This window comes from Aotus nancymaae, unplaced genomic scaffold (genome assembly GCF_030222135.1).
Source record: "Aotus nancymaae isolate 86718 unplaced genomic scaffold, 86718_ANA_hifiasm-v0.15.2.pri h1tg000006l, whole genome shotgun sequence".
Taxonomy (NCBI): domain Eukaryota; kingdom Metazoa; phylum Chordata; class Mammalia; order Primates; family Aotidae; genus Aotus; species Aotus nancymaae.
This window is the reverse complement of record NW_026988417.1, coordinates 3,534,048-3,556,087: the sequence shown is the minus strand read 5'-3', so window position 1 is coordinate 3,556,087 and position 22,040 is coordinate 3,534,048. Positions and strand designations below refer to the sequence as shown.

The window sequence follows — 22,040 nt, the reverse complement described above, 5'->3', positions numbered from 1 at the left end:
CCACACACTCACAAACCCCGCCACCCTCCAAAAACACTCAGAAACCCCGCCACCCCCCACACACTCAGAAACCCAGCCACTCCCTAAAAACACTCAGAAACCCCACCACCCCTCCCACACACTCACAAACCCCGCCACCCCTCCCACACACTCACAAACCCCGCCACCCCTCCCACACACTCACAAACCCCGCCACCCCCACACACGCTCAGAAACCCCGCCACCCCCCAAAAACAATCAGAAACCCCGCCACCCCCAACACACTCAGAAACTCCGCCACCCCACCCACACACTCAGAAACCCCGCCACCCCCAACACACTCAGAAACCCTATCACCCCTCCCACACACTCAGAAACCCCGCCACACCCACACACACTCAGAAACCCTATCACCCCTCCCACACACTCACAAACCCCGCCACCCTCCAAAAACACTCAGAAACCCCGCCACCCCCCACACACTCAGAAACTCTATCACCCTTCCCACACACTCAGAAACCCCGCCACCCCCCACACACTCAGAAACCCAGCCACCCCCTAAAAACACTCAGAAACCCCACCACCCCTCCCACACACACTCAGAAACCCCACCACCCCTCCCACACACTCACAAACCCCGCCACCCCTCCCACACACTCACAAACCCCGCCACCCCCACACACACTCAGAAACCCAGCCACCCCCCAAAAACACTCAGAAACCCCGCCACCCCCCCCAACACACTCAGAAACTCCGCCACCCCACCCACACACTCAGAAACCCCACCACCCCTCCCACACACACTCAGAAACCCCACCACCCCCCACACACACTCAGAAACCCCGCCACCCCCCAAAAATACTCAGAAACCCCGCCACCCCCAACACACTCAGAAACTCCGCCACCCCACCCACACACTCAGAAACCCCACCATGCCTCCCACATACACTTAAAAACCCTGCCACCCCTCCCACACACACTCAGAAACCCTATCACCCCTCCCCACTCACTCACAAACCCCACCGCACCACTCCCCGCCCACTCACAAACCCCAACGCCCCCTCCCCACCCACTCACAAACCCCAACGCCCCCTCCACACCCTCAGAAACCCCGCCACCCCCCACACACACTCACAAACCCTATCACCCCTCCCCACCCACTCACAAACCCCAACGCCCCCTCCCCAGTGCAGCTCAGAAACAGAGCTGGGCCCCCAGGGCAGCCCCAGCCCTGACTACATGTCTCAGGCTGTCGTGGCCCCTAATTCTCCCTGGGGGCTGTCCTCAGGGGCCACCTCCAGGGGGCCAAGCACCTCCAGGGTGGGGACAGTTCCAGAAAGGCTGGACCCTCACAGCCTGGCAGAGCGGACCCTGAGCCCTGCGTCACTGGCCTGCTCCATCCTACCAGGCTGGCCACCTGCTTGCCCACCTGGCTGGCTGCCTGGGTCCCGTCTTCACCTCACACACCCTACTCCGGGCCTGCCTGTCATGCACCCTCCCCCTCCATCCCCAACCCCCCTGCTGAGGCCCCTCTTCTGGGCTGCTCAGTGACTCTGGCCCCACTCCGGTTCCAGTGCCTACTCTACCTTGGAAGCTTCTAGACCCAACGTGGCAGGCCATCTCCTTGCCAGCACCCCCGGGAGGTCTTCCTACCCAGGGTGTCACTGCCGGCCACGTCTGGTGGCGTCCACGTGGACCCTGGACAGTCATGCCTATGCCAGGGTGGAGTCCCCAGGGGCCAACACAGGGTGGGGCTGAGGGGAGTGAAGGGTGTGCCAGGATGGGTGGGCTCACATGCCCCTAGAGCTCCAGGGCGGGACCCAGGGCCTAGGTAGGGCAGGGCAGTCCCCGTGCTGGGAGCACCCAGAAGCCCTTCCCCGATCAGCGACTCTACCCCCTCATCTGCACAGTGGGGGTGTCTTACTGACTCAGAGGAGCAGGCTTCGGGGGCATGTTCCTGCATGCCCGGCATATGTCCACGCAGGGGTCCAGGAGCTCCCTTCCTCATTGAGCCTGGGGCCGAGGCCCTGAGACAGTCATGCCTACGACAGGATGGGGGCCTTGAGGCGCCCGTGGGGTGGCAGGAGCAGCAGGCCTGAGCCCAGAGAAGACTGGCTGCAGGAGGAGCCGGCCCCCAGCTGATGAGAACCAGGAACAAAGGGTCCCTGCTACCAACTGCTGCCCTCCCTGGGCGTCGGTCTCCCCCGGTGAACCAAAGGCCTTGCCAGGGAAGGTGAAGACCCTCCTCGATCTAGAGTTCTGAGGTCCCTGAGATGACCGCAGGGTCCTTGCTGCCCCAGCCACTCCACAGCCACCAAAGTCCTCCACCCAGCGTGTCCCACCACCCTGTCAGTCCAAGCTTCTGGAAGCAGGTTCCATGAGGCGCCCGTGAGTAAGTCTGGGCTGTGGGCAGAAGGCGTGGCTCCCCTCTTGAGCGTGCCCCGCCCGTTTGCTTGAACAAGTCCCGGCAGTGGCCCTAGAGGCCCTCATCCTGGCCCCGACACGCAGCACCAGAGCGCCCAGCCCGCGTGTGGGGGCTGCTCCAGGCCTGCGTGTCTTAGGCAGGCCAGGTGATGTCCTCTGGAGACCCAGGGTCCATGTGGAGCAGCTGAGATCAAAAGCTTCTCCCAGTTGGGCCTCTGCTCATTCAACAAGTGTCCTGCTAGGTTCTGTAAGCACTAGGAGCCAGCCCTGCCCCCAGGGGACAAGGGGACAGCTCCGCCCATCTCCTTGTCACCAGGTCCCCATGGCTCCAAATACCCGGCTGCAGGGCCGGGAGATGATCAGGTGTGGGGAGACGCAGGGGTTTGCCCCCACCTCACCGGTCAATACTGTGGGCATTTGGGCATTTGCCTGGAGTGTTCATCAGGCTCTGAAGGGGCCTGTGACCCCACACATATCCAGGACCCAGGCTCTGCCGCGCTGGCCCCACATGGACAGATGGGAGGACAGGTCCCTGTGAGCCCCGGGCAGCTAGTGTGCTCAGGATGGGGAGAAACACTTGTTTCTGGAGAGAGGAGAGATAGGGCAGCTCCGTACTGGCCAAAGACACCCACCTCACAAGGAGGGGGCTACAGCCAGGCACCCCCTGCCTATGCGGCCCAGCCTCGCCCTCCTTTCGGGACAGCCAGCCCCAGGCCTGACTCAGTCGCTGGGCCCAGCCCTGAGCAGCGGGCAGCCTCATGACCTGCATGCCAGGGCCTGCCTGGCAAGCACTTCCTGCCCAGCATTTCCCTGGCAGGGATGGCGACACAGAGACCCAGCAGGGCTACAGGCCCCAGGCAGAACCTGTGCCGCTTCCAGAGGGGCCTGGCCTGGTCTCAATCCCAGTGCCGGCTCATTCTGACCCGTCCCACATCTCCTAACATCCAGACGTGAGGCCACACGGATCTCATTCCCTGCCCCTTGGGCCACCTCTCCCCTCCCGTGGGCCCCATGGCTCCCCGCCCTCGGCTGGCTGGTCGTGCCGCTCTGACTGCGCTGTCCAGCCCTCCTGGAAGGGGGCCGTGATGGAGGCCCCACAAGACGCAGCAGGAAGGCCTCTCCTTCCACATGGGTGGGCCTCTCGCCAGCAGCAAGGGTCAGGCCCCCACTCCACCCTGGTCCTCAAGGCTGAGTCAGGACCCCCGCCTCCTGGCAGGCACAGCAGGAGCAGGGGCTCTCAGCTGCCTCCCAGGCTCTCCTTTGAGACCCAGGCCTGCCACCTGTCCCACTGCCCTTCCTGCCCCCAGAGGGACCCTGACCCCCAGGCACTTTGCTCAGCCTCTGCCCCCATGCTCCAAATCATCTGTGCTGCCAACTGCAGCCACCTCCTCTGTTAAGCCTCCCTAGTGCCCCTTGGAAGCTCGCAGGACACCAGGACACCCAGGCATGGCTGAGCCGGCTCACACTGAGAACACAGGAGGAAGGGGGAGTGGGGAAACAGAGGCAAGGACCCTAGCTCCCAAGGCCCCTTCCCTTCCCAGCCTTCCCACGGCAGCACGCTCCACGGGCTCCCACCGAGGCCTGCGCACTCCTGCTGATGGGCCTCCATGGGAAAGAGAGCCCCCCTTGAACCCTGGTTCCAGAGTGTGACCCCCCAGGTCCCCCTGTCCCTGTGGGTCCCCAGCCAGAATCATGACTGTGCCTGTGATGGGCTAGGGCTGAGAAAGAGCTCCTCAAATACTTCCGGGCATTGGCGAGGGGGTGGACAGTGCCCAGCAGGTGCACAGCATGGTGCATGGGGAACAGGAGCGGGAATGACTCAGGGCACAGGTGTGCATGTGGTGGACCCTGGCAGGGGGCTGCAGGCCAGAGCTCCAGCAGTACTGGCTGAAGTAGGAACATGGGGGTGGGCCAGGCCACGGTCACTTGCAGCCCTGAGACTTCCACTCTGCGAGACCTGGCTGGAACTTCAGGCAAAGGGCAGACACTTCAGAGGAGGAGGGGAGCAACCTAGGGTGTCTTGCGGTAAGATCTGGGAGGACCACGTGTCACAGCTGGGCTGTGGGCTGTGGAGGAGGGCCCAGGTCAACTGGTCAGCTCAGGAAGCCCCTGGGGAACCACGAGGCTGGGCAGGTGCCAGGAGGTGTTCTGGGGAGAGGCAGTTCTGGAGAGGCACCTAGCAGTTGCCCCAGCAGCTTTGCAAGCCTGAGACCAGTGGCTGGCTCTGGTGCCTGTGTCCCTGAGAAAGCCAGCACTTCTCAGTCCACATCACAGCGAGGGCATCTAAGCTACATCTGTTCCTGCAGAGGGCTGGGCACGGAACCTACCAAGGAGGCCTCTCTCACGGGAGTGGCTCTGGACAGAGCAGGAGCCGGGCAGGGCTGCATCCTCACCTGGGCTTCAGCAGGGACGACACAGTGGCAGTGCCACGGGAGGTACTCTCACCCCCAGGGTGAGGGGCATGCCCTCACTTCCAGGACACAGACATCCCAGCAGGCAAGCATCTGTGGAGAGCTGGAGACCAGCGTGCACCTGGCAGGTAGCTGAGCTCCAGGCACCTGAGAGCCACTGGGCCTAAATGTGTCCCTTGGGGACACTGACAGCTGTGACACTAAGGCCTCCAGGTTGAGTGACCCCTGCCCCCACCCAGTGAGCTGCCCTGGGGGACCCCAGCCCCAGGACAGCTGTATGGGGATCCCTCCTGAGGAGGTGCCTGGCACCTCCCTACCAGCATGTGGTGGAGTCTGCATCCTCTTGGGACCTCTGCACCAGGAGCCCAGCCTGGCCACGGTGCTGGGCACTCAGCCTTCCCAAAGGGGCTGGGAAGAGCCGCTGGCCTCCAGCTGCCAGCCAGGACCCCTGACTGTGGACTTGCAGTCAGCTGGCCAGCAGTGAGGCCACCCAGCTTCCGGGTTTTTTGTTGTAAACTGAACAGATCTGGTTAAAAAGATCTGGGACTTACCCAGAATTAATACCAACACAATCCTAAGAACATGTTTTAAGATTGCGCGTATGGAAGAAGCACTGTGTATTGGAAACTGGGGTGGGGCGCACGCGACCTTTTGAACACCTCTCTCCTTTCTGAAAACACAAAGTGCGTCTGCTTCAGTGTAGGATGGAAGATGACTTCTAAAGGCGGGACGCAACAGTGCTGGAGGGACTGCTCCCTCCCCATGAGAACAGGAGGTGAGCGAAGGCACAGACATGCACAAAATGTATGCCATGCAGACACAGGTCACACGCACACACACCAGGTGTGCACGCACGTGGGCGTATCTGCCTGACACACAGGTGTGGCCTGGCTCTGTGTCCCCATCCAAATCCCCAGATGCCAAGGGCGGGACCAGGTGGAGGTAAATGGATCATGGGGTGCGGTGTTTCCCCCATGCTGTTCTCGTGATATTGAGTGAGTCTGATGGTTTTATAAGTGCCTGGCATTTCCCCTGCTGGCACTCATTCTCTCCTGCGCCCTGTGAAAAGGTGCTTTCCACCCTGACTGTAAGTTTCTTAAGGCCTCCTCAGCCATGCGGAACTGTGAGTCAATTAAGCCTCTTTTCTTTGTAAATCACCCAGTCTTGGGCAGTTCTTCAAAGCAGCGTGAAAACAGACTAATACACACGGCAGTGTGTGGACACCTGCACGCCCCCTCAGAGTGCCCTGGAGCCTGGGCCTGGCACTTCTCCCGCCTGGAGCCTCTGTTGTGTGTGTCAAAGAGCTAAGGCTCAGGGTGGCCTGGTGGCAAGCGGCCAAAAGATGAGACTCACCCACATTCCTCTGGGACCAGAAATGCATGGGGGTCCTGGCCAGCCTGCAGGGCCTGACGGGTCTCAGGGCATGGCGCTGGGGCCAGACGGATGGAGTGGAGTGCCGTGTGGCATGCAGCACTGGGGCTAGAAGGATGGGATGGCGTGGTGGGTCATGCTGAGGCTAGAAGGGTGGGGTGGAGCACCATGTGGTGCATGGCGCTGGGGCTAGGAGTGGCACAGTGCGTGGTGCCGAGGCTGGAAGGGCAGGGTGGCGTGGTGCAGCTCTATGGAGACTCCCCTACCTCAGGGCTGTTGCTGGGCCCCCATGCGTAGCTGGCATACCACCCACTGTGACTATGGAGTGGGCAGGAGCCTGTGTTGTGTATCTCATCCCAGATACTGGGTCCAGGGTGGCTGCCACATTGTGAGGAGGCATCAACTGTCAACGTCACAAAGTGTGACCCGGGATGACTCCCAAGCTCCTAAACCCTGACAATGACGGGTGAGCGCACAGTCCAGGCTCACCCCGGCCCATGGTTGTGAAAGAGGCTCCATCGCATCACTATGGCACTCACAGCCTGTTTCCTTCGCTGCCACGGGCAGGTGGCTGACTCGAGGCCCATGCCACAAGGACCGCTCCAATACAGAGAATCTCATTAGAGTGAGGGTTCCAGAAAGCAAGCTGGTTGCCAAGCAACCCGCAGCCAGCACCACCAGGAAGACTGGGCAGGTCCTCGGTAGTTGTCTGGTGTTGCCGGGGACAGGCACGTGGCGGACACAGACCTATGACCTATGGCCAAAGCCGCTCCCACCCCTTTCTCCTGCTGGGTCTCCTCCTAGGAGACAGCCCAAGAGCCAAGGGCCCGGGGTGCCCAACTGCCCAGGGGCTGGGGAGCCAATGGGGTGGAGAGCTGGTTCTGGCCAGTGGCAGTTGGGGGCAGCCACCAAAGCAGGGGGACCTGCTCCTCTCAAGGCCGGCACCTCCCGCCCTCCTGCCACCAACACATCAGGGACATCAGCCGCGGGTGCTCGCTGGGCCCTGTACTGTAAACCACATCCATGCTAATGGCCCCTGGCAGGAGAGAGAACATGTGGGTCTGTCTGGCCCTCCCAGGCAGCCCGACGCACCCCACACCCCAGACCTGCACACAGAGCCAGCCCCAGCCCCAGGGCCATGTGGCCGGGGTGTGGGCGAGGGACTGCAGCCTGAGGGCCAGAGGGATAGCTCATCTCAGCACCCACCCACGGGACCACCAGCCTTTCTGCTGTCCCGCCGCATAACTGTGCCGCTAGGAGCACACCAGGCGTTCAGTTTTGTTCAGTGAATGGTATGCATGCATATATATACACACACACATATATGTATACATGTATATTTGAGGCTAAGCCTCACTCCGTCGCCCAGGCTGGAGTGCAGTGGCACGATCTCAGCCCACTGCAACCTCTGCCTCCTGAGTTCAAGCGATTTTCCTGCCTCAGCCTCCAGAGTATCTGGGACTACAGGCACGCAAAAGCCGGTAGATTAAGGTAAATCCATTTAATCTCCTAAAAATGTGTAATATTTCCTGTAGATTAAAACATTTTTATTATTTTCTAAAGTGGAAACAAAGCTTCAAATGAGAAAGGAAAGTTGCAAGCCAGTCAGTCCAGTCAAGATGTCCAGAGTTTATTACTCCTGGAAGAACAGACTCAAAATGCAGGTGACAGCCACACAGGTGTCTGGAGACGGGACGAGGGGGACTTGGGCCAGGGGCAGAGGCTGCGGAGTGGCACCAGTGGGCACGCCGGGCACCTCAGGCTTTCTCATCCAGGCATGTCCTGGCTGGGAAAGGGACCAGGGAGGCCCTCCCACACCACACGTGGCCCCCAAAGCCCAGATATGTACAGATCTACAGATGTGCACTCCCTGGTCCCCCAGCAAGGTCCAGGCTACGGGTCTGATCAAACCAGACCCGGTGGCAGGACTCCCGCTGCCATCAGCATCCCAGACCAGGGTGCAGGACGGAGAGGCGCTCCCATCGCCCCCAGTAGTAGTCCACCACAGAGGTGTCCACACACCCCAAGCACGCTCCATGACACACGCCCTGAGTGGCTCCTCTCTCCAGGGGACGGCCACACAAGCCACAGCCCTTGGACCCCTGGAAACAGCTTCCCCTGCCTCCTGCTGGGAGCCTTGCCTCAGTTTCTGATATTTGTGGCTCGTGGAAATATCCCTGCTACCAGACCATCCTGTTCACCTTCACACCCACTGACTCCCCTGACTCTTTTGAGAAATGCCTGTGACACCCACGGTCAAGGAGCCCTGCTGACGTCACTCGACTCCCAAGCACCACAGCACCTGCTATGGGGGCTGCCGGCGGTCCCAGCTGCACTCTTGAGGCTCTCTCTGAGGATGGGCCTGTATCTCCGAGCCCACTCCTGCTGTAAATACGGGGGCTTCACTTCCTCACTCAAGACAAATGCTATTGTATTTCAGTCTTGAGACATAAACACTAAAAATGGGCGCTGTCCAAGTTTGGAAAGGAAGGCCTCCATTTTCAGAAACCCCCAGGCCTCGCCCAGGGTGTTCCCAGACCTGGATGCAGGCACTGCCATGCATCATTCCTGCAAGAGCCTCTCGGGACACCAGGACGCCTGCCCGGAGCGCCTCGGGGGGGACCATCCTAATAGACACTGGCCTGGGGCCACAAGAGCCCCTCCTTTCCGAGAGGGCCAAGGAAGCCCCCAAACAGCAGGTGAGGAGGGGCCACGGAGACTGCCAGCAAACAGTGGCGGCCGGGGGCCCGCTGTCCTTTCTGACCGGAAGCTGAGCAGACCGCGCTGACGGGGCCAAGGTGGAGGGGATCAGAACCTGGAGGTACCTGGTCTTGAAGGTTCCAGCGCGTCCTGGGGGGCAGAGGGCGGCGGCAGCAAGGTGCTGTTGGGGCTGCTGATGTCCCCCTCCCCCATCAGGGTCAGCTCAGCCACATGCTCATCCTCCACCGTCTGGATGCCCTCAGCCTCCACTTCCCGAGACTGCCTCTTCCAGATCTGTGCGGTGCCCTCTTGCTCGAGGGAGCCGGGGGACTGGGGGGTACAGAAGGCCCCGCTGGGAGACTTCTGCCCAGGGGAAGTCGTCCCAGGAGGCCCAGGGGGGCTGGGGGCAGAGCCCGGGCTGGTGGACGGGCTGTCGCTGCTCTCCTGGCTGGGCTCCCACTGCTCGCTGGGCTGGGAGGCACTGCCTGCTGTGCCTCTCTTGCTAAAGCCCTTGGCCATGGCAGCCGCAGTGGGGAGGGTGAGTTCTGTGGAACCAGGCGGTAAACGAAGGAACTCTGGCAACACCAGGTCTTCCTTCCTTAGCAGCCCACGTTGGTCATCTGCTCTGTTGCTCTGAGCTTTGGAAATAAGCTCAAAAAACTCTATTGGAAGAAAACCCAGAGTGACTATGTTTTAGAGAGTTTCACATTAATGCCCGTCACAGCAGAACATTCTAGAAAGCTCTCATCCTGGGCTGTCCTAACACCCTATTGGCTGTGGGTCAAGAAGAGCCCTTTTCCGTCCACACTGTTCCTGCACAGAGAGGAAGGGAGAGCCCTGTGGCTTCTAGCACACTCTGTCTTCAGGAGTCTGAAAAAGCTGTGACTCCCTGAAAACCAAGCTGTGTGAGGTCCAGACTTGAATAAACAAGACCCCTGACTCCACATGGTTATGCGCTGATGCTGTCTGAGTAGGATACTGTGGGGCTCTCTGGCCTGGGCTGAGGACTTGGGGCCCTCTGAGGACTGGCCCCTTCTCCGGTTGGTCAGCATCTGAGGCACCACTGAGTCTTGGCTACAGCTGCCGTCCTCACCCAAGGAGGGAGGAGAGGAAGGCCCTGAGATGGGTGGTCTGGGAAGGGCACCTTCAAATCCATGCCTGCCTCTCGTGGGTCAATGCCTCTGGGCGGAGGGTGGCCCTTCCAGGCCTAGGCCAGAGGGAACAACACGTGCCCTCCCTCTCTCTCTGCTGGAGCTCCACAGCCCCAAGGGGCCGGGACGGGTGCCCCTGGGCCTCCCACTGCCCAACAACTCCAGGGCCTGCAGGCACCTCCAGCTTCTTCACTGGCTCCCCCAGAGCTCTTTTCTTAACTGGGCTGGATTTTCTAGTGTAGCAGGCCCCAAGGCCACCATTCGAGATAGATGGTGTCTAAACCGGGATTTCTCTAGCACTGAAATCACACTCTGACTTTTTAACAGCTACAAGGAATCTAAAATCTCCGATTTCACTGGTTCTCAGAAATATACGAGCCTCAAAGAGGGCATGTGATTTACTTGTGCTTGGTGGCCAACAAAGGCTGGAGGTATGTTTTATGGTTTTACTGTGAGCTCGGACTCCACAGCCAGCTGTGACAAAGCCGTGACAAGCCAAGTGCACTGGCAAATATGCCTTGGATGAAAAGTCAGGTCACAGTGACAGCTGCTGATTTTGATTCTGTTTTCAATGCTTCTCTTTGTCACAAGCTTCTGGAGGAAAAAGCAGCTTCAAGAAAGGACTCATCTCTCCATCTCAGTCTTCCAGGTATGCCTGCCAACTCTCCTGGACATCGGGGGTGTGCAGGCTGACCTGCCTCACTGACCCCGTGGCCAAGAGAGGGCAGCAAGCCCACGGCCCTTCCTTCCAGGCCAGGGTGCTCCACCTCCCCTCTCCTGGGCGCCCAGCTCTGCCTAGTGTGGACTCGCTAATGCTAACTGTGTGCCTCCATCCACGCTGGGGACTCGGGGAGGAGCCTGGGTGAGACGGAGGCAGAGCCTGGTGGAGCCTGTGGCATCTCAGGGCAGATATTGCTGCTCACATCGGCTGCCCCTGACACCCTAGGAGCCTGGCACTCGGTCTGAAAACTGGGGTTTCGGTGAAGTGATCCCAACAGCCTCCAGACTGCCCGCAGGAGGCGTGTATCCTCCAGGCCACAGAGAAGAGCCGCAGTCACCCAGATGCTGACAGCTCAGAGCAGCTCTACTGACTATACCGGAAACTGTGCATTTACTGAAAACGTGGAAGTTTTAAAAAGTTCACATACCCTCTGCTTCGTCCAAATTAATTTTCTGATATTTTTTTTTCCCAATCTTTGCAATAGATTCTTCTCTCTTTGAAAGCCGGGGATCCCTAGCATTTTTTCCATTTTCTCCTTTTATTTTAATAGAATTAGACTTGCCTAGTGTTCTTTCCTCTCCCTGCATTAGAAGGAAAGTCAAAGTTCTACTTTCATTTCAATATACGACAATGTAGCATTCATCAGTTACAGATTAGAAGCTTCTATGAAATACAGATTGCATTGACACAGAATTTGCATGCATTGCAGAAAAGCCAATTGCAATGATAAAGATTACAAACAAGAATAGCATTTAAGGTACAACCACCCCCACCTCAGAAGAAAAGAAAGCCGGCAGCTGGTCCTTCACAGGTAAGAGGGAGCTGGGCATCAGCAGGGACAGGACAGACCCCGCCAAGGAGTGTGCGGGAGACACGCAGTGACAAGCAGGCGCGAGAAGCACCAGGGCGCTGTGTAGAGCAGGCGGGCCGCAGAGGGAAGCAGGGCACAGGGTGGGCCAGGGCGGGGAATTACCGTAGCTGAGTGGTTTCTGGAGCTGGAATTTACAGCTGTGTTCTGTTTGACTGGAGCGCCTTTCTGTTTATCTGTGGATGCTAAACATAATCAGAAAGCTTTATGATTTCAGGGACTCGCAAATCCATCTCAACGTTTTATAGACAACCTGCTCCTACTGTCTCTGACAGCAAAGCTGCAGAGAAGCCACGAGGTATCTGCTGCCCTTGTGCACCACGCACAGCCCGCAGGGGAGACCCCATGGGGCAGGAGAGAAGGCCCGTCCTCCACACACACAGCGGGGCTCTGTACATCTAACTGGGAACTTTCTGGAAGAGTGATGTTGAAATTGAAAAGCTCATTTCATATACTATTTGGCATAAATATTCTTTAGAAAGTCACAGTCTTATATTTACTTTTTTTCCTTTTTTTTGAGACAGAGTCTCGCTCTGTCACCAGGCTGGAGTGCAGTGCCATGATCTCAGCTCACTGCAACCTCCTTCTCTCGGATTCAAGTGATTCTCCTGCCTCAGCCTCCTGAGTAACTGGGATTACAGGTGCACAGCACCATGACCAGCTAATTTTTGTATTTTTAGTAGAGATGAGGTTTCACCATATCAGCCAGGCTGGTTTCGAACTCCTGACCTCAGGTGATCCATCTGCCTTGGCCTCCCAAAGTGCTGGGACTAAAGGTGTGAGCCACCACGCCAGGCCAGCACATATTTTGAAATATGGCCTTTGCCCCAGGTCAAGGCCACAGGCTGGCCTTTGCTGGCACTAACAGTCTCAAGCCCATTTCTCTGACCCAAATGTTACTAGAGGAGTCAAGGTCCTGCCCCACATATAGCCTAACAAAAATGCTGCATGCCTCACTCCAGCCCCCCACAGGACTTGCCTATGCACAAACAGGCCCTGAGCCCCAGTGGATCCTGGGCACTGAGGGCCAGCCAGGGCAAAGCTGGAGGCCACCCTGCTGGGTTACACATGCTGTGCTCACTCTACCTGCCTGGGGGTCAGGGTCTGGGGTGAGGCTTTCCCTAGAGCAAAGGGTGGCCTGGGGGAAGGGTCTCTGCTCTATGAGGAGTTGGGGAGGGCAGCAAGGGTTGGAGCTCCGAGGCTGACGGCCTCAGCATTTGCTTCTGCCTGGGACCCATGGCCCAGGTCTCCCTGGGTGGGGACAAGTGAGCCACATGTGCCCTGCGTGACATCATCAGGGCCAACATCCTGAAAAACAGAGGGGCAGCCCAGTGTCACCTGAAGTGGCTCCTAACAAAGTGAGCTCTCTATCCAGAGCATCTGCAGGTGGGTTTCCAGAAAGCTCTCTCCAAGAGACACACCTCCCTACAGCACCTGCACCTGCAGGCCCCAAGGCCATGCCTCTGCCTGTCCCTGGGGACAGCTACAAACAGGACCCACCCGCCTGGGTCTGAGTAACCTTCCTCATGCAAGGCTCTCAACCAGGGCTCTGAGGAGGGCTGGCTCCTGTGCATCAGCACCAGGTGGGGGCTGGGCAGTGAGCCCATCTCTGAAGGCTGCTGGCCAGACCCCAGCTTCCCCAGGGCAGGACCGTCATGACCAAGGCAGGCTCCCACTTTGCCGGGCAGGGCACAGCTATCTACTGTCCTGGCTTCCTGTTTCGTGCCCAGAGGGAAGGGTGCCAGATCAGGGCACCAAGGAGGGATGAGGGGGCCTAGACCATTTCCCTTTTGTGTGCTGACTCCAAAGCCTCCCCCTTCCCTGGGTCTGCCCTCTCCCCTACACCGGTCCCACTCCCCCTCCCCCCTGCACCAGTCCTGCCTGCCCCCTCCCCTGTGCCAGCCCTACAGCCCCCTCCCCTGCGCTGGCCTCACTCCCCCTCCCCCCTGCACCAGCCCCACGCCCTCCCCTGTGCCGGCCCTGCAGCCCCCTCCCCTGTGCTGGTCCTGCAGCCCCCTCCCCTGCGCTAGCCCTGCCCGCCCCCTCCCCTGTGCTGGCCTTACTCACCCTCTCCCCTGCACCAGCCCCACGCCCTCCCCTGTGCCGGCCCTGCAGTCCCCTCCCCTGCACCAGCCCCACTCGTCCCCTCCCCTGCACCAGCCCTGCCCACCCCCTCCCCTGCGCCAGCCCTGCCCACCCCCTCCCCTGTGCCAGCCCCACCCGCCCCCTCTCCTGTGCTGGCCTTACTCACCTTTTCCTCTGGAAGGGTCCTTCTCCTCCAAGACAACCCGCTGTCCATCCAGACTTGATATAGGGGCGCCAAGGTCCAGGGGCTCCTTCTCTCCACTCTAGGGCAGAGATGGACACTCAATAATTTACCCGGATTGGAACTTCAGGGAACAGGTGTGTGTGATCCCACCCCTGACTGCACAACCATCCTAGGCTCAATGGAGTCATGCAGGAGATGGCCCCGAGGTGAGGCCTGCCTGACTCAGGCACACGGGCTGGGGCTGGGCCAGGCTCCTGACATGGGTAACTAACTCTGATCACCGTGGCTGGCCCCAGGGAGCAGTGCCCTGAGGAATTGCGTGGGCAGCACCTTCTGCACCAGCCCCCTCCAAGGCCCAGGGGCAGGGCAACATGTGTGAACCCCAGAAGCACCTTCACCCACACATTTAATGCTTCGAAATGCATGAAAATACTCTGAAATAGGAACTGAAGCTCATAGAAGTCTCCATATTGCTCACAACCTGGATGGTAGCCTCCCTAAAAACCCGCTCACCAATCCTTGAACACTGCTAGGAGGGGATACTGAGAGCAGATATTCTCCTTTGTAAACAAGGAAGCAAAGACAGACAACTTTAGGACCAGGTCTAAGGCTGGAATGCAGTGGCACCAGCTACAGAGCTGGAGCTCTTGTCTCTGGGTTGGAGCTCTCCTCTGGCAGAGAGTCTGACTCTTTGCCTGCCATAATCACAAATCAACTTGTTTGGCATTCACAATCTGTCAGTCAGGGGAACAGCAGCCGTCCAATGCCAGGCGGGAGAGGCTCTGAGCTCCTGAAGGGGCTGGTTCACTGGGCAGGTGTGGTGGGCCCTGGGGGCAAAGCAGAGGAGCTGCCCCATGTCCCGCTTCCTCCACCACATTCGTGGGCATAGGGGGCCCAGGAATTCACTGGAGAGGTCAGGAGAAAGCATCCAGGAAAACGTCACACCCAAACAACCCATTCCACACGAACCCTTCCCAGCCCCATGGCCCTAACCCTGCCTGGCCTGGAGACCTTGGCAGCCGAGGGTTGCAGCTCACAGGAGCCAGCCTGACCACAGCCAGCCTTCCACCCTGGCGCCTCCCAACAACGCCACGAGCATGCTGCCATGACCAATATTACAGACAGGGAAACTGCCACCCCCAGGGCTGAGCAATTGCTTAGGGTCTCCAGAGCCGGCCACAGGGGCACACTGGAAGCCAGGCCCAGTCCGCCTCCAACCGGCAGATTTCCAGACTCCAGGATGGACCCCACAGTGCAGGGAAGAGGCTTCAGGTTACCTTCGGAGCTAGTATCTGTAAATAATTTAATAGGCTCTTCTTGTTCACTTCAAAGTGAATATATTGAATACATCTGAGTGCAGTTTCAGGGAAAATTAAAATCCTGAAAATACTTGAAATCATTGCTCTAATAAAGTTGACAAGGAAAGAAGGCAAGGAGGACACTGTGCCCTAAACCCCCACGCTCCGGGGCACACCCAGCGAGGCCCAGCTCTCCCTGTCTCTCGTGGCCCACCGGTGCCTGCTGTCACCACCCCAGGCGGGGTTTTCTTTCCTAATCCCATCCACAACATAATGGCGCAGGCTGTGAACGTCAGCTGCGTTCTGAAATCTAAAGTGAGGTGAGAATCAGGACACGCACATGTGATTGTGCACTTGAGCCACCAGCACAATGCCCGTGCCCAGCAGGTGCAGTGGGGGCGGGGCCGTCTGCACTCCGTTATCTGACCACATTTGCCAGTGGTCGGGGATATTCCAGGGCTGGTTGGTTGGTTTCTCATTTTGGCCTTCCTGGAGCAAAACCACATCTCAAATATCAATTATTTTTGGAAAGAAACCATGATGGCTTCCACTGCACAGAACCAGAACTGTGGATGGCAGAGGCTGTGTCCTCTCCTCCAGGGGGACAACCAGATCGGGGGAAGACACCACTTCCTGGTGTGTCCTCTTCAGCGAACAACACAGAGGCTGCCAAAGGGAACAGACAGTTCCCGCGGTGCCGACGCCCATGCAGTACTCACCAGCCTCACCAGCAGGCCACCGAGGTCCAGCCCGTACTTGGCCACCACGGGCCGCAGCACCTCTGTGACGGGCTTGGTGGGCTTGGCCTTGAGTCCCACTGACCGGTTAATCGGTACGAGATCCAGCCTGGTGGGGGATGGAAAAATTCACTACAAACTCATGTCAGCCCTCATTAGGAGCTCAGCCTCATGAGCAGAACTACAGCACAGTCCCAGGCCACCCTCAACCCCCAGCTGCTCAGTAAGCGCCTTCCTCCACATGGGAAATGCCAGGCCAAGCCAGGGCTGTGGCCTCCTCCTCCCGTGACAGCAGTGTCCTGCAGAGCAGCCTGGCTACTTGTGGGGCATCCGCCCTGAGAGAGCACTCCTGCCCCTCCCTCTCTGCATCTTAGGGGGCTGTGCTCACCAGGCCAGGGCAGCCCCTGTTCACGGGGCTGGAGGGAGAGGGCCCCTCTCACCCCCAGGCTTGCAGGGGGCTGCCTCATGTGGACCTCTACCCCCGCACCAACACCCCATCGTAGCCCAGCATGGAGCATCCACTAAGGTAGCACAGGCTACCCACTAAGCGCAGAGACCAGTAGGTAGTGGGCACCCGGGTGGGCTCTGGGAACCTCAGGTGATAACAGCATCTTCCTCTCACCGAAACAAGGTGCGCTTTTCTAGACGCAGGTCCCTTGACTCCAGGATGCTACTGTCTTGGTGCAGCACCAGAGGCTGGGGAACAAAGGACCAGAATCAACGTGGGCACAGCAGGCAGCCCCCGAAAGGCAGAACATTGTGCCCGGGGTGCACAGCTGTGCAGAGCAAAAGAGCAGCTTCAAAAATAGCCATCCAAAGAAAGCAATCACTCTTTCCACACCAACCTAGCACCCACTTGCAAAGTGTTCCCAGCAGAGAGCTCAGTTCAGATCACCCGGCCTCTACCCCAGGCACTGCTGAAATGAGGAGCAGAGGAGGGGCAGCCGGAGGACTCTGGCAAAGCCGAGGGACAGTGGGCAGGCCATGGCCTAGGGGCAGCATGAAGGTCAGGCAGGTCAGTACCTTGTCCCCGCCCACCAGGAAGAGGTCCGCGGCCGCCCCGTTGATGCCATGCCGCTCACAGAGTCCAGACAGGATCTCTTTGATGGAGAAGCCCGCCTTGACAGCTACCACACAGGATGTCCCATCCGGGAGGTGAACGCAGCAGTGCTTGGTGGCCTTGTCCTTCTCGGGCGCCAGGGTCCTGCAGGCCTCCGACTGGGGAGCAGGGAGGCAAACAGCCATGCAGGCGCCAGCGTCACAGGGGTGCGGGGCGCCTCCCAGAGCAGCCCAGGCCCAAGCTGCTCGTACTGGGGAGGCTGGTGCCCTCACCTGCAGCTTCCGGGGCACCTCCCGGGGCAGCCCAGGCTCAGGCTGCTCGTGCTGGGGAGCTGGCGCCCTGCCACCATCCCCCCGCAGCTCCACAGGTGCACACCTCTCAGGCTCAGTCCACACTGCCTAAGGCGTTGGGTGTTGTGGATTAACACGGGAGAACAGTCATCGTTCTCTCAGCTCTGGGCCTCACTGGCCATCATGCTCAAGACAGCACAGGCCCTTACGTGGCTCTGCTCAGCAGGCACATCCGGGCTTCTCCGCCCAGAAGCAGAGCTGTCCTGTGGGGCCCACTGAAGCCGCCTGTGTGGATCACTCCCTCCTGGGGCTCTGGGTTCCAGCCCCCATCCTCTGTATACACAGCTCCCCGTGCACACCATTCTGATGTAAACCTCACCTGGACTGTTAGTTATCACTGCCTTCTGGTAGTCTGAGGTCTCTTCTCCCTGAGCATGATTTCAGGAAACTCGTTTGTGCAGTGGCAGGCTGGCTGCACAAATGGTCCCAACCATCTCCTTCCCTGTGTCCGTACCCCTCACAATGTACCTTTGTGGCTCCTCCCATGAAGAGGTGGAGTCAGCCCCAGCCCAGACCCGGGTGAGCAGAAGGAGCAGCTCTGAGCCTGGGCCTCCAGAGGCCATCCTGCTCTGCTCACTGTCAGGGTCCCTGAGACGGCTGTGGGACAGGGTGAACTGGCCAGCTGAGTGAGGCAAATGAGGGGTCCTGTCAGTGCTCCTGCCCCAGCCAAGGGCCAACAAGGGCCAGCTATGCAACTAAGGGCCTCTGGGACCAGCCAGCTGGCTCATGTGCCAGGTAACCAGAAACACATGGCAAGACTGGCCAGAATGGGCAGAACCACCAAGCTGACCCAGAGACACAGCACAATAGTAATCATTTTAAGCCTCTGAGTTTGGGGGTAGGAGGTATTAGGCAGCAAGAGTTGAAACTTGGTAAATCCTTATAGCTTCCAGTGTTATTTGGAACGACTGAAGAGAAATTATATTCCACATTAATTACTGATGGAAAATTTCAAATGACTAGGATGCTGGCAACCAGTGAGGTTTTCCAAAATTCCTATCAAACAAAATCTAACTAGCTCATGAGTCCTGCCTGTACCCACTCATCTCCCTCATCTGCTGGAAACTGGGGCCAGGACAAGTACCAGCCAAGTAGTGAGCAGGCTCTCGTGAGACAGAGTGCAGGCCAGACAAGCAGCCCACAGACAGAGGCACAAAGCCTGCAGTGCGAGAGCGGATGGGATCTCACGCAGTGAGAGAGGAGCACCCACTCTCAAAGCCTCTGCTTATTCCTAGTGGGAGTTCAAGATATCTTCATTAAATCACAACAAAAGGATTTAAGAAATAAACCCAAAGATACTTTGAGTTCCCTCCCTTGTGTAAGTCATAGTTTTTGTACCATCTCAGGAAACCTAGGCTGGGGGACTGGAAGGCTGGGGCCTGATGAGGCCCTGGGCCAGCCCTGCACTTTGCCGCTGCACCTGGGCTGGCGCCTGAGCCTCATACCCCAGCTTTACAGAATGGATGCTGGGTTTTGTATATACGGGTTTCCATGGGAGGGAGGTCAGCAATCAGCTGGTGGGGGCAGCCCTGAAGCCTGAAGGACAAGAGGAGACAGTGACTCACCAGGTCCAGGCTCCCCGAAGAGGACACAGAGCCCTGGGACTCTCGGCGACACAGGCCTCCGTTGGCATGCAGGGGGTCTTAATGGGGGAAACACAGTGACTCATGTCAATCAGAGCCCCATCTATTTGGTCACATCTCCCAACCCTCTGCCCCCTTAAAGCTAAACAGATGGAGAGACGCCAGGAAGCCCCTCCCAAGTACCGCCTTGCCTTGCCTGGCAGAGATGAGTCACGTGTCTTCCTAACCCTGGAAGCCAGTCAGGGGCCAACGCGGCTCTTCCCACCATGCAGCAGAGATGCCACCCTCTGCCCTGTCCACTGCCATATCCTGGCTCCAAAATGTGCTTGGCTCATGGCAGGCGCCCAACCAGTCACATCAGTATGTGCAGCTACACAACATGCATGCAGGTGCATGTCCCAGCTGGGCCTCTCCTCCATTTGATCTGGAGTTTTCATCCCCAGGTGTAGTCTTGGGGCCTAACTGCAAACCCCTCACTGTGGCAGCAGCCAGCACTCTCAGTCAGATGCGGCCTCTGACCCATTCAGTCCACGTCCTTTTCCTCTGACATCCTGACATGAACCAAAATCAAGTGTCAATTGTCACCAACCTCAACTAAATATATTCTTAGGCTAAGCTACAAATCATGAAAATTCTGACACAGCAAGGCCTTTTCAAACAGAACCTGCTGTCAAACCATGCTGCTGCACATGGCCTCTGGGGCCCAAGCGGGGAAGAGAAGGCAGCTCCCAGACCCACTGGCCTCCAGCCTGCGGCCACCTTCCATAACAACAGATGCCTAGGCCAACTCCTGGGCCCAAGATCAGAATGTGTTAGTTCTGGGAAGTGCCTGTAGTCAGGGCTTTATTTTTTGGTTTGCTTTGTGTTTTTAGAGACAAAGCCTCGCCGTGTCCCCCAGGCTGCAGTGCAGTGGCGTGATCGTAGCTCACTGCAGCTGCCAACTCCTGGGCCCAAGCACTCTTGTTCCTACCTCAGCCTCCCCAGTAGCTAGGACTACAGGTACGCCACCACACTTGGCCAATTTTTAAAATTTTTTTGTAGAGATGAGTGTCTTGCTATGTTGCCTAGACTGGTGTTGAACTCCTAGGCTCAGCTCATCTCCACATCTAGGCCTCCCAAAGCACTGGAATTTAAAGGCATGAGCCACCATGCCCCACTGCTATCAAGGTTTCAGGTTTTTTTTTTTGAGACAGGGTCTTGCTCTGTTGACCAAGCTGGAGTGTAGTTCTCAGCTAACTGCAACCTCTGCCTCCTAGGTTCAAGTGATTCTCATGCTTCAGCCTTCTAAGTAGCTGGGACTACAGGTGCCCACCACCACACCCAGCTAATTTTTTCTTTTCTTTTTTTTTTGAGACGGAGTCTCAGTCTGTTGCCCAGCCTGGAGTGCAGTGGCACGATCTTGGCTCCCGCAATCCTGACCTCCACCTCCTGGGTTCAGGTGATTCTCCTGCCTCAACCTCCCGAGTGCTGGGATTACAGGCACGCACCATCACATCTGGCTAATTTTGTTATTTTTAGTAGAGACAGGGTTTTGTCACATTGGCCAAGGTGGTCTTGAACTTCTGACCTCAGGTGATCTGCCCACCTCAGCCTCCCAAAGTGCTGGGATTACAGGCATGAGCCACCACACCTGGCCCCTCTTTTTTTTTTTTTTTTTTTTTTTGTATTTTTAGTAGAGCCTTACCATGTTGCCCAGGCTGGTCTCTAACTCTGGACCTCAGGCAATCCGCCTGCCTCAGCCTCCCAAAGTGCTGGGATTACAGGTGTGAGCCACCGCACCCAGCCCTATCAGGGTTATAAAAGCCCTTTTCAGATCTGCCAGGTGTGGGGACAGAGGCAAGTGTCTGGAGCGAATACTCCCCCATCTCCCAGGTACTCAGGAGGCCTGGCCCCATCTAATAAGAGGGTGTCCGTCTCCCAGGTGGCATCCCACAAAGGTGAACTCTACTACTCCCAGCTGCCTTTGCTTGGAGAAGGGCACCTCGCAGCATGGCCTGGAGCTCAGGGCTGCCCACGCCAAGCCCATGCCCTCGCCAGTGTCTCCCTCCACGCCCTGGGTACAACGCTGCCCCGTGCAGGCAGGGAGCAGCCATGCACCAAGGGCTTGGCAAGGACAGCAGGCACAGGAGCCGCAGCGGGGGAGCGCAGAGCACCCCACTCACCTGCCTCCGCCAGGGCTGTACCGGGGGGCAGTGCAGAGCACCCCACTCAACTGCCTCCACCAGGGCTGTACCGGGGGGGAGCGCAGAGCACCCCACTCACCTGCCTCCGCCAGGGCTGTACCGGGGGGGAGCGCAGAGCACCCCACTCACCTGCCTCCGCCAGGGCTGTACCGGGGGGAAGCGCAGAGCACCCCACTCACCTGCCTCCGCCAGGGCTGTACCGGGGGAAGCGCAGAGCACCCCACTCACCTGCCTCCGCCAGGGCTGTACCGGGGGAAGCGCAGAGCACCCCACTCACCTGCCTCTGCCAGGGCTGTACCGACTGTGCTAGCACAATCACATCACTGCCTGATTTAAACTTGGAGACCACTGGCTTAGCACCAGCCTCTACCTTCAGGCAGGACACTCATTCCTGAAAACTAATCCCTTTCTCAAAAATCTCTAGAGAAGAAAATCTTCCCAGCTCTCCCCTGTGTGCTTTTCAGCACCTGGTACAGAAGGGCCTCATCTTTGCCAGCCTTCAGCATGGGCATCTCTATGACCTCTGCCCTGCCACCCACCAACACCAGCAGGCTAGCATCTAGAGCTCAGCCAGGAGCCATCAAGGGCCCTGCGGCCCTGCCCCTGGTGCCCTGGGAGCCGTCTCTCTGCTTAACTTTTGTTACAGGGAGTCTCAGACATGCACAAGAGAAAAAAGGGACCCAGCATCCAGAACGGGCAGTCCCCAACATCCAATACCAAACCATCTTAACTGAAAAGTGCTCGCTACTCCAGCTACAGTACTACACTTAAGAACAGCACACATGTGTAAAAGGCACATAGACACTGACAGCTACCTAGGAAAAAGCCCCGGAGAGAACCAAGCTGCCAGCAGGGGAGACACCCAATAGCACATTTGTGTGTTCCTGCTTTCACTTGATTGTATTTTCCAAATTTTCTACCAGAAGCACTTGTTC

The 22,040-nt window shown here is 58.3% G+C and overlaps 1 protein-coding gene across 4 annotated transcripts in view; it reads right to left on the bottom strand.

Moving 5' to 3' along the window:
* RGS12 (regulator of G protein signaling 12) overlaps positions 1 to 22,040 on the bottom strand; it is a 167,602-nt gene that overhangs the window by 2,460 nt on the left and 143,102 nt on the right. For 2 of the 4 annotated variants that reach the window (XM_064365449.1, XM_012466831.3), the window contains 8 exons: positions 18,905 to 18,981; positions 16,953 to 17,147; positions 16,552 to 16,625; positions 15,912 to 16,038; positions 13,877 to 13,973; positions 11,731 to 11,810; positions 11,185 to 11,338; positions 9,011 to 9,547 (listed from right to left, as the gene is read on the bottom strand). In XM_064365449.1, the coding sequence (XP_064221519.1) occupies positions 9,011 to 9,547; positions 11,185 to 11,338; positions 11,731 to 11,810; positions 13,877 to 13,973; positions 15,912 to 16,038; positions 16,552 to 16,625; positions 16,953 to 17,147; positions 18,905 to 18,981 (1,341 nt within the window). Of the gene's footprint in view, positions 1 to 7,794; positions 9,548 to 11,184; positions 11,339 to 11,730; positions 11,811 to 13,876; positions 13,974 to 15,911; positions 16,039 to 16,551; positions 16,626 to 16,952; positions 17,148 to 18,904; positions 18,982 to 22,040 lie in introns of those variants that run through there. The other 2 variants (XM_064365451.1, XM_064365454.1) reach the window with 2 other exon arrangements.